Source organism: Erythrolamprus reginae, chromosome 6 (assembly GCF_031021105.1).
Source record: "Erythrolamprus reginae isolate rEryReg1 chromosome 6, rEryReg1.hap1, whole genome shotgun sequence".
NCBI lineage: Eukaryota > Metazoa > Chordata > Lepidosauria > Squamata > Dipsadidae > Erythrolamprus > Erythrolamprus reginae.
The window spans coordinates 22,620,069-22,632,728 of NC_091955.1; the positions used below are offsets into that span (position 1 = coordinate 22,620,069).

General features: G+C 40.7%; 1 protein-coding gene across 2 annotated transcripts in view; it reads right to left on the reverse strand.

The window, feature by feature from the left end:
* IL17REL (interleukin 17 receptor E like) overlaps positions 1-12,660 on the reverse strand; it is a 94,832-nt gene that overhangs the window by 24,724 nt on the left and 57,448 nt on the right. For both annotated transcript variants that reach the window (XM_070755381.1, XM_070755379.1), the window contains exons 10-12: positions 9,199-9,362; positions 3,251-3,295; positions 723-780 (exon numbers count right to left, since the gene is read on the reverse strand). In XM_070755381.1, the coding sequence (XP_070611482.1) occupies positions 723-780; positions 3,251-3,295; positions 9,199-9,362 (267 nt within the window). The remainder of the gene's footprint in view (positions 1-722; positions 781-3,250; positions 3,296-9,198; positions 9,363-12,660) is intronic.

The window sequence follows — 12,660 nt, forward strand, 5'->3', positions numbered from 1 at the left end:
CAGGACTCTGTTTGGATTTCAGGACATTGACCATAAATCATAGTGAGTTTTACAACGTCTGAAGAATAGTGGCTGTGATGAATTTCACAGTTACTGCTTAATTGACTGGAGTTTTATTGTCTTTGTTATCTCACTGCATTCAAGTGTGTTTTGTTTTTACAAGAAATTCCCTTTGAATTTAAAAGGGAAGTTTTGCTTCTATTTTTCTTTGGATAAAGAAACTATTGTTGCATTTTCCTGTGTGTGTGTGTCTGTTTTGGCTACTTTTACCTTTAATTGAAGGCTTGTGTCATAAGCCAGCAGAACATAGCTTAGTAAATATTTGTTTTATTCTAAAGAAATAAACATTATACACACTACATATGATGAAATTGTTCCAAAGCCAAGAAAGACCTTTGTATCATAAAACATATATTGTGGAAATTTTAAGGAGGAGCTGTCTTCACTGACTTTCTATCCATTAAACTGTGTTGTCTCTTTTTTTCCTCTGAAATGCACTCCCACCCTCCTGGGAATCCAGACAACATTCTATCACAAAAATATCACAAATCAAATGATAAATTCTTGAACTACTTAAAACTCTTCAAGTTTAAATGATAATAGTAATGACATCAATTACATGTTATGCATCGACCAAACTATTTCTATGTGCTTTTATTATTGTTAATCATTTAGTCCATTGTGAATGTAAGAAAAGAATTACATTACAATTAATATTTTACCTTGAAATTTTCCATGATTGAATGGGCATTTAACCCAGACGTTGTTCTCAGTTACAAACTAAAAAGGGGTTAAAAGAAATTAACATTTAATTTGTGTTATCCAGCCTGAATTTTCTATTGCAATAAACTCAAGCAATATATTGAATGGAGTGAATCTCTAGCTCTGGAAAAATTCTCCTATCAGACAGAGTGACAATGTTGCTTTTAGGATTAATATGACCAAACAAATTATAAAGCAATTATAATTTGCTGCATCCTAAAGAATAAGCCCACTAAAACCAATCAGATAAACTTTTAAACAAATGTTCCAACAGAATTAAACAATAAAATTCTTCCTTGATATTTTAATGAAGGGTAGTTGGAATAATGGACTTGTAATGATAATTTATAACTTGCATCATATTCTAAATTATAATCTACTGCAGTGATGGCGACCCTATGGCATGGGTGCCATAGGTGGCACACGAAGCACTATGTGCTGGCATGTGAGTCATTGCTCTAGCTCAGCTCCAACGTGCATGTGTGTGCTGGCCAGCTGATTTTTGGCTCATGCTGAGGTTCTGGGAGGGTGTTTTTGGCTTCCAGAGAGCCTCCAGGGGGATGGGGGAGGGCGTTTTTCCCCTTCCCCAGCACCAGGGAAGCTTTTGGAGCCTGGGAAGGGCAAAACATGAGCCTACTGGACCCACCAGAAGTTGGGAAACAGGCTGTTTCTGGCTTCCAGTGGGCCTCCAGATGTCCTCCAGGGGGTGGGTGAAGCTGTTTTCGCCCTCCCCAGGCATTGGATTATGGGTGTGGGCACTCACTCATGCATGATAGCATTCGCCCACACTCTTTCGGCACTCGAAAAAAAGGTTCGCCATCACTGATCTACTGCATGTCAAATCATTACCACATCTATAGCTTTTTGACACACATGAGCTGGATTTTTCAATCATGCTATGCCAAAACTATTCAAAATTATTTGAGTAGTATGAATTTGATATAAATAAGCCATTGCCTTTTAAAAACCGTGGTTTATAGATTCATGCATTGTGTGAACTAGTTGTGATTTATGCAATAAACTGTGTTAAACTAATCACTGTTTACAGCAATAGATGATCCAAACCATACTGTTGAATACCTCTTTCTACTATACGTTTTTATGTACAATTAGCAATCTAGGTCAACTAAAGAGTTCATGTTATTAGTCCTGCTTATTTCTTCCAAATTATCTCTTAAAGGTTATTATAATTAAGACCAATATATACATGCTACATTTTACACGTCATATGCTGTTGTACAATTCAAGTGGCATTACCTATTGAAATGGGCTGGCAAGGAGTTGTAAAAAATTTTCCACCCTACTATAGGGCTAAGACAAATTCTTCCTCTGAAAGTGACATTTGCTTCAAAAAGATGATTTCAGTGGGAAATTACCCAACACCATATGGACACACAAAGCAAATGCCAGATTCAGAAAAGAGACTCTCTTCAGAATTCCTGGTGGGATAAAGTTTCCCCGCCTTATCTACTAAACTATCAGATTCAAACTCCACCAGAAGAAACAAGAAACTCATACACTAGAATGCCCAGTCAGCGACTTAATGCTGGCCAGGATTTGCGGCAGGGCCAGGGAACCCCGGCCCTGGCCTCTGCCGCCATCTTGAATGGCCGGGATCTCGCAAGATTTCACGAGATCCCGGCCATGCCTGGTCATCAGCCATGGCCGATGACGTTGCCAGGGGCGGAGCTTGCCAGCCCTATAAAAAGGGCTGTGCAGGCTCGGGGCCTCCTTTTCACCCCTGACAATGAGCAGGCGAACACCTGCCCTCCCTCCCTATCTTTCAGTGTGCTACTGGGGTCGCCCTTAGGGGGCCGAATAAGAATTTTTGGCAGACTCGGTATTTTCTCCGACCATTTTTTCACCTATTCCACACTGTGGTGCGGGATGGATGGTTAGGGGGTGCTTCGCCCCCTGATTAGTTCTAATTGGCTTACCTCTGGTCATTGGGTTGGCAGGTTAGGGGCAGAAATTGGGAGGTGTTTAGCAACTGCGTGTTCTCCGTTGGGCATCTTTGGGGATGATTGGCAGACTCTCTCCAAGGGCTCATGGTGCCTTTTAAATCGGTCTGAGCAATTGGGGAGAACCTGCCTTTGGGTCTCACCCATTTCAATTCCCTTTCAGGGATTGGACGGCGAGACCTCCCCCATGCATGGCATGGCTGGGATCCAGGTCAGGGCGCAGCCCCTTCACCTGGATCAGCATGGAGCTATGCCCTAAGTTGCCCCAGAAGTTTTTTATGACGTCATTTCCGCCCTGGAAGTATTTCAGTTGACCTCTGCGGGTCCATGTTAGGTTGAATTAAATTAATTTAATTAATAAAAATGACCTAGTTTTAAATCCAGCTCTGTGTCCGCATTGTCATTCCGCCTCTGCTGCAAAAGGTCATTACTGTCAAATCATATCAAATCAAATCTGTATTGAGACCATAAACCAGAATAAGGGTCATAACCTCTCACTTAGACATGGCAATTGGACCTTGATATACCTTGATGCAAAGGCTTGGATGTGTATCAACTCGGGAATATTTCACCTGATTGAGAAAAGATTATTAGTTGGTTAGCCAATCCTGAAAAGGCAAGCATCCAGACAAGAACATTCTATGACATTTTAATGATATATCATGTACAATGAATGCAATTGGAGTAAAGGGGGATATCAATCTCTACTGACCCTATACTTGTCTCCACAGTTATATTTGTCTCCATAACTCTTCTCTGTGCATTGAAACTATTCTGTATTTGGACAAGGATGTTAGCTTTGTAATGAAGGCTGTCTGATCTGATTTCTGCTAAGAGCAGGAATTGTAAAATAAATCTCTGGGGCTAATGAAGGGATGGGAGCAGGGGTGGGCAGCAGGCAGGATGGGGTGGACTGGCAGAAATGTAGATGTGTTCTGGTACAAATCAACTTTTCCCAGTCAGATAACTCAGCACAACGAGATATCCCAGATCATTTTATTACAGGAATTCTCACAATAACTCACAGTTATGATGTGATTCTTCTGCAGTATAATCTTTCCCATTGTGCAGGTCAAAAGAGGTTGAATTGACCCGGGCTCTAGGTGTAGCATCTACATGCTGGCTGGCTTAGTGAGTGAAGACAAAGGACCCACTGGACGATTATAATCATTCAAGCCATTCCCACCTGATCACATAGCCAGCAAGCCACTCCTACCCAGTCACATGACCATTAAGCCACACCCACAGTGTGACAGTAAAAAAATTGGCTGCCCATTACTTGATGGGAGTATCTCAAAAGAATATTAACAATGAACAGAAAGATGCTGTATATTAGGGTCAGTTTCATCTAGGAAAGGGGTGGTTAACCCTTTAGACTTGCCTCTAGAAAAAAGAAGTTCTTGATCTTGTTGAATCACTATTAAATGAATTTTGGTTTGGGTTCTTATATAATACAGTGATACTTCATCTTACAAACCTCTCGTCATACAAATTTTTCGAGATACAAACCCGGGGATTAAGATTTTTTGCCTCTTCTTACAAACTATTTTCACCTTACAAACCCACCGCCGCCGCTGGGATGCCCCGCCTCCGGACTTCCGTTGCCAGCAAAGCACCCGTTTTTGCAATGGTGGGCTTCCTTTGAGGCTCCCCTCCATGGGAAACCCCACCTCCAGACTTCCATTTTTCTGTGATGCAGCAGGGGAATCCCAGCATCGCAAAAACGAGCGCTTTGCTGGCAACGGAAGTCCGGAGGTGGGGTTTCCCACTGAGGGGAGCCTCGGTGAAATCGCAGCATCACAAAAACACAGAGGTCCGGAGGTGGGGATTCGAGGACTTCGGTGTTTTTGCAATGCTGCAATTTCACTGATGTTCCCTTCGCTGGGAAACCCCACCTCCAGACCTCCGTTGCCAGCGAAGCGCTCGTTTTTGCGATGCTGGGATTTTCCTGCTGGGATTCCCCTGCAGCATTGCAAAAACACAGAAGTCCGGAGGTGGGGTTTCCCATGGAGGGGAGCCTCAGGGGAATCCCAGCAGTGCAAAAACAGGCGCTTCGGCTGGCAAAAGGGGTGAAGCTTGGGCTTGCACACATTAATTGCTTTTCCATTAATTCCTATGGGAAACATTGTTTCGTCTTACAAACTTTTCACCTTAAGAACCTAGTCCCGGAACCAATTAAGTTTGTAAGACAAGGTTTCACTGTATTATATAATACCCCCATACCTTGCTAACAATAAGCTTGTCATCATGATTCAATTTCTGACAATGCTTTGTTGACAAAGGATTTTAACTATGGCATCCTTAACAGAACACCATTTCATAACCTGTTTGAGTAACAGTCACCATGCCATAGTCAATTTCTATTTGAACTGTTGTAACATGCTGAATATGGGGATGCCCTTAAAGAGGATCAAAAACATTTGCTTGGCTCAAACCAGATTATTTGAAGAACCACTTCTCTCCAGTTACCTCTACCACCACCTGAGCAGGGAGGCACAGCCTGTTGAACATGAAATCTATTAAGGAAATAAATCTGGTGGAGCTAAGAGAAAAGACCTTCTCTATAGTGTAGAGACTTTCTCTCCCAGCAATAAGATTCTCCCTGATTTTGTTACTTTTCAGTAAGTCTTCAAAGATATGGTTCTGTCAATAATCTTGGGGACCCCAAATTATTATTATTTATTATTATTATTTATTGGATTTGTAAGCCGCCCCTCTCTGGAGACTCAAGGCGGCTAACAGCAATAATAAGACAGTGTACAGTAATAATCCAATACTAAAAATGATTAAAAACCCATTAATATAAAAAACCAAACATACATACAGACATACCATGCATAAAATTGTAAAGGCCTAGGAGGAAAGAGCATCTCAGTTCCCCCATGCCTGGCGGCAGAGGTGGGTTTTAAGTAGCTTACGAAAGGCAAGCAGGGTGGGGACAATTCTAATCTCTGGGGGGAGTTGGTTCCAGAGGGCCGGGGCCGCCACAGAGAAGGCTCTTCCCCTGGGTCCCGCCAAGTGGCATTGTTTAGTTGACGGGACCCGGAGAAGACCCACTCTGTGGGACCTAACTGGTCACTGGGATTCATGCAGCAGAAGGCGGTCCCTGATATGGAGCTGATCAAGTGCCTTGTTTGATTGTCTTTGTCGCTGCTGTGAGGGAGAAGGGACTGCAGGTGAGATTAATTTAAATTAATTTAAAAGTCACGTTTTATTGTTGTACACCACCTAGAATCACTGTGTGATTTTACTGGTCATATAAATCTATTTAATAAATAAAATAAAAACTCAAATGAGTAAGCACCGCCCCATATCACTATTATCACTATTTGCCTATTGGGAACTTTTTATAATAAGTGGCTGAAGTTTGAAATAACAGACATCTCTTAAATCATTTATTATTATTATTATTATTATTATTATTATTGTTGTTGTTGTTGTTGTTGTTGTTATTATTATTATTATTATTATTATTATTATTCATTGGATTTGTATGCCGCCCCTCTCTGGAGACTCGGGGCGGCTAACAGCAACAATAAAACAGTGTACAGTAATAATCCAATACTAAAAATGATTAAAAACCCATTAATATAAAGAACCAAACATACATACAGACATACCATGCATAAATTGTAAAGGCCTAGGGGGAAAGAGCATCTCAATTCCCCATGCCTGGCGGCAGAGGTGGGTTTTAAATAACTTACGAAATGCTTAGCTTATGCACCAAAAGGAATGAAAAATGAGGTCTTTCATTGATTAGGACTATAGTAAGTATGCAGTATGGATGCCATTGGATATAAACTTTACAATGAGTTTCCCAATGGAGCCCATAATGAAATAAATACTTGTCAAAAATGGAACCCTACTGTTCTTGGATGTAAGGGAGAAGTATTTTATTTACTTTGCACGTAATGCAGGGATGGTTATTCCCTTTTTTAAACGATGTGAGTTCATGAATAGAATGGACTTCACTGTCTCATCACTTCCTTGAAAGCTCTTGTATATTGTCCTATTTTTGGCATTTCAGAAAGTGATATATAAAGAGGAAGCATGAGTTGGAGAGCCCAGCATTGCTGCAAAAAATACCCTTTGTATTTCTGTAGCATGATGGGATAAGCCACAATGAACTTCCTCTTCAAACTCAAGAAATACAAGTTCCCATATAGTCATGCAGATATTAATGAAGCATTTATACAAAGTAGGAGTATTTGTAGGAAGCTCAAAATTCTTGTGAACATCTGGTACAGTTTTTTAAAAAACTGTACCAGATGTTAGCCGCCCCGAGTCTTCGGAGAAGGGCGGCATACAAATCTAATAAATTATTATTATTATTATTATTATTATTATTATTATTAGTGAAGGAAGAGAAAAAAAGTTTTGAGTTACTTTGTGCTCTTAATAGTGTGAGATAATTCTTCCATTACCAGGCAGTTTTCATTTTTAAAAAAATCAACTGAATGAAAATCAATGGATTCAAGAGATCCATATATCTTCTATCTTGACTCATCCACTCCAAATCTCATAATACACATGGTTAGTTAACTATACAGAGAGTGTAACATGTAGTTGTGAAAACCTTTTCTATTATTGATGTTTGCAAGTAAGCTTCTACGAGGGTTGCCCAGAAAGCAATGCACAACATTTTTTCTCAGCCTACAGTAATGGTATGAATGCGAAACTTTACATATAAATTATTTGAATTGTCAGGAGTGCATGTGTAAATTTTGTGTTTTCTCAGAGAGCGTAGCTGCAGCAGCGTTTTGAAATGGCATCTGTAAGTGAATCATTGAATTTCTCACTGTGGAGAAAGAAACTGTTGGGAACATTCACAAAGGTTTGTGTACGGTTTATGGAGAATCTGCAGTCAACAGAAGTACGGTTAGTCGCAGGAAACATTTTGAGGATGATAAAGAAGTGATCTGCACAGTGCAAAAATGGCTTTGGGACCGGAACAAGGAGCGGTACCGACAGGGCATACACGCCCTCATGTCTCGCTGGAGGAAGACGGAGATTATGTGGAAAAATAGGGAGTATAGAAGAAACATCATTCTTTCTTGTGTTAAGTTTCATTGTGTTCAATAAATAATTGTTGAAGAAAAAAATGTGGTGCATTACTTTCTGGGCGACCCTCGTACATTATAAATCTACTGTATGTCTGCATGCAGATCACACTAATTTAAAATCTTTGGCAATGTTTTCATTAGTGTCAGTTTTATGAAAGAGGATTAGCACTGATATTTTCTATCTTTATAGCAGGACAACTGTGGGATTCAAATTTTAGAGAAGTGGGAGATATGTCAAAGAGAATGTACTCTATTTACAGTGTAGAGCAATCAGGGTTAGGTTTTCCATCTTTTCCTACCCCTTTCATCTTAGATAAAGTTGGATTGGAATTGGATTGGAGTGTGCATTTCTGGTCTTACAAGTGAATCAGATGTCAGAAAGGCAGGCATAAATGGTCTTCTGGGTTTTTTTGCATGGGCCGTTGATCACTCAATAAGGCTTCATTATAGGAACCAGACAAGTCTAAAATATTTATTTTTATTTATTTATTTTATTTATTTATTTTGTCCAATACACAATGAGGGTTTTAGGAGATATAGGAAAGCAATAGGACAGGGGACGGAAGGCACTCTAGTGCACTTGTACTCGCCCCTTACTGAGCTCTTAGGAATCTGGATAGGTCAACCGTAGATAATCTAAGGGTAAAGTGTTGGGGGTTTGGGGATGACACTATGGAGTCCGGTAATGAGTTCCACGCTTCGACAACTCGGTTACTGAAGTCATATTTTTTACAGTCAAGTTTGGAGCGGTTAATATTAAGTTTAAATCTGTTGTGTGCTCTTGTGTTGTTGTGGTTGAAGCTGAAGTAGTCACCGACAGGCAGGACGTTGCAGCATATGATCTTGTGGGCAATACTTAGATCTTGTTTAAGGCGTCTTAGTTCTAAACTTTCTAGGCCCAGGATTGAAAGTCTAGTCTCATAGGTATTCTATTTCGAGTGGAGGAGTGAAGGGCTCTTCTGGTGAAGTATCTTTGGACATTTTCAAGGGTGTTGATGTCTGAGATGCGATATGGGTTCCAAACAGATGAGCTGTATTCGAGGATGGGTCTGGCAAAAGTTTTGTAAGCTCTGGTAAGCAATGTGAGATTGCCAGAGCAGAAGCTACGTAGGATTAGGTTTACAACTCTTGAAGCCTTCTTGGCTATATTGTTGCAGTGGGCTTTGGCACTTAAATATTTTGTTATTAGTATACCAAGGTCTTTAACCGAGTGGGGATTATCTGTGATAATTTGATTATTCAGTTCGTATTTGGAGTTCAGATTGTCTAGTAAAACTGATTCAGTTGAACTGAATGAAATTTCATGCATCTGAGAACCATTCCTGACAGCCAGTAGTGTAAAAAGATCTGGGCAATAAGCCTGCCTCTTACGTGGTGAATATTTTTTTTAAATTACTATTGTTATTGCTTACTTTCTCTGCAGCAATGTTGACAGTGCCCTCTAGATCAACACACTGATCATTAATCTTCATCAGTTGACAAAGGCTGACAGTAACATGAACAGGACAGGCAGCTTCCCAAGTCAGTGTTTGAGTGGCAGGTTGATAAACAATATTATCCCACAGGGACTTAGTATCTAAGACAAAGAAATGAAGAAAACAAAGACATATAAATATGAATTTCTCTGACATTCAGAATGCTGATCTGAATCATTTTCTCCTAATGCAGTTATAATAAATGCCTATCATGTGGGCTAACATAGGAGTTTTTAAAACTCTAATTCCCTTAGGATGGCATCAAATAATCAAGAATTTTCTATATTTTTGTTGCAATCCAGTACCTGTTTAGATTTTTCCAGCAAAGATGGGTGAGAACCAGTAATGGGTGTTCTGGTTTCTGGTAGACATTTAGCAATTACAAATAACTCTTATTAAATGCATTATTTCATAAACAAAGAAACTCTATTTTATTCTCTTCTCTTCCGGATTCAAGCACATTTCATACTGGCACCTATCTCTTGGCCCGTTTTATTTTTTATTTATTTATTTTTTATTTATTATTTAGATTTGTATGCCGCCCCTCTCCGCAGACTCGGGGCGGTTCACAGCAAAATACAACAAATCATGACAAATCCAAATAAATTTAAAATATTTTAAAATATTTAAAAAGAACCCCATTTACTAACATACACACACACAAACATACCATGCATAAATTAGACATGCCCGGGGGAGGTGTTTCAATTCCCCCATGCCTGACGACAAAGGTGGGTTTTAAGGAGTTTACGGAAGGCGGGGAAAGTAGGGGCAGTTCTAATCTCTGGGGGGAGTTGGTTCCAGAGAGTCGGGGCCGCCACAGAGAAGGCTCTTCCCCTGGGGCCCGCCAACCGACATTGTTTAGTTGACGGGACCCGGAGAAGGCCCACTCTGTGGGACCTAATCGGTCGCTGGGATTCGTGCGGCAGAAGGTGGTCTCGGAGATATTCTGGTCCAGTGCCATGAAGGGCTTTAAAGGTCATAACCAACACTTATAACCGTTATCTTCCTTAATTGCATTTCTCACATTCCTTCTCCTTCTCCACTTAACAAGATTTATTTCCTAATAGCATGATCTCTAAAACAGTAGAACTGACTGTTAATCAACACAGAATACTTTTGCTTACTTGGAAGCGGCACAGAAAAACCTCCATATTTCTCTTCGGCAACATTGGAACTCCACCCTTCTTCCCCACTGACCCCCTGACGTGCCAAATACATCACTAGAGTATTTAACCCATTCCTCCCCTTAATATCTTCTTCCAGACACCTGTACTCTATGTTTTTGGGCCCTTCTGAATTTAGGGTTTACCCAGCGAGCGTCTGATTCTTCCTCACTAGATCCTGAACTCATAGCCCCATCCTGTGGCTGGCCTCCCACCTGTTCTACTACCTGTAACCCCGGGGGCCCCACTAATTCATAAACACTATCTGTATCAGAGTCCTCAATTTCTTCATCATCCTCCAACTGACCAGGAGTATGTACAACAAAGGGCAGCCAAAAGTTTTACTGCCACACTATGGGTGGCTTATTTTGTGGGTGTGGATTGATGGTCATGTGGCTGGGTAGGAGTGGCTTGCCGGCCATATGACTAGGTGGGAATGGCTTAAACGATCATCATCGTTCAAGTGAACTGTTAAGTCTTCAACTTACAACCTCACCAGTGTCTCTCTCTGGGGTGACAATTTGCTTCACGTTTCCCGTGTTCTCCTTCCTGGGTTGCCCCCTGCCTCAGGCTGGGTAGCTTGGTGAATGGGTGCTGATCAGCTGTTGAGAAAAGAGGGGGTAGGAAATGGGCGCCTTGCAACTTGTGCTGATCTCCCTGCTGCTTTTCGAGGAGGAGGAAGAGGATGGGAGGGGGGGATAGTCAGCTGGAGCTGGGTACACAACTTCATTTCTGCCAATGGAACTGCATTCCACCCTATCCTGCCTGCTGCCCACCCCTGGTAAGAACCCTGATCTGAACTATGTGAAGCACGAACCTAGTTAATTCTTGAACTGTGTTATTGAGTTGTTCTATTATGAGTTTTAATTAGGGTTTTAGAACTTAACTTGTTGTTTTTCTTCACTTCTTTTTATTGTTGTTTGTAATTTATATTGTTTTAAGCCACCCTGAGTCCTTTGGGATTGGGTGGCATAGAAGTTAAATTAAATAAACTATAAAACAAAAATTACATCGGTGTTTTCTTCTGCGTGGTGGTTTTAATTCATGTAATTGACATTCCTTCCCCCTCACACTTCATGCTAGAATGCATTTCAATCCAATGATCAAGGTTCATGGAGTACTGTACTAGGATGCCAGGTAGGAGGATCAACCACAGAAAATTAATAAGGAATTGTAATACAGTATAACACTACAATGATGTGGCTCATCATTATTATGATGCTAACCATTATCAGTCTTATGCAAACACTTAGCCCAGGTTTATGAAGATTAAAAGGGGAGATGGATGCTAAGGCACAGCCCCACCCCTGTCCCTCTGCACATCTGTTTCCTCATCTGTTTAATTTCCACTCTTTCCTGTTGTACATACTCCTGATCAGTTGGAGGATGATGAAGATATTGAGGACTCAGATTCAGATAGTGTTTATGAATTAGTGTGTGGGGGGGGGGGGGTTTACAGGTAGTAGAACAGGTGGGAGGTCAGCCACAGGATGGGGCTATGAGTTCAGGATCTAGCAAGGGAGAATCAGATGCACGCTGGGTCAACCCTAAATTCAGAAGGGCTCAAAAATGTAGAGAACAGAGGTCTGGAAGAAGATATTAAGGAGAGGAATGGGTTAAATACTGTAGTGATGTATTTGGCATGTCAGGGGGTCAGTGGAGAAGAACGGTGGAGTCTCAACGTTGCCAAAAGGAAAATGGATGTGGTTTTTGCCGCGCTAAAGTAAGCAAAAGTATTTCTGTGTGGTTAACAGTCAATTCTGCTGTTTTTCAAAGTTATGCTGTTAGGAAAATAAATCTTGTTAAGTGGAGCAGGGGAAGGAATGTGAGAAATGCAACTAAGAGAGAGATAACGGACCGAGTGCTTGTATGGAATGTGTTTGAATTACAGGAGAGCAGAGAAATAAATGGATTTTCTTTATTCATGAAATGATGCATTTAATAAGAGTTGTTTGTAATTGCTAAATTTCTACCAGAAACCAGAACATTTCCCAAGAGAGGTGGAGCTAGGCTCCAAGCATGTGGGTTAAGACCATCAGTGATGTATTTGGACTGAATTTGAGGTTTAAAAGGCAATTGCCCCTATTGTTCCCCCTCTTTGATTCAGTCCGTTACGAATTGGACACGGGCTTTCCTTCACAGACAACAAAGAGGGCTCATGCTCAACTTTTACTACACGAAATATTTTTTACTCCTAAAGATTTTACTTTACTTTTTGCAATTATTAGAAAAA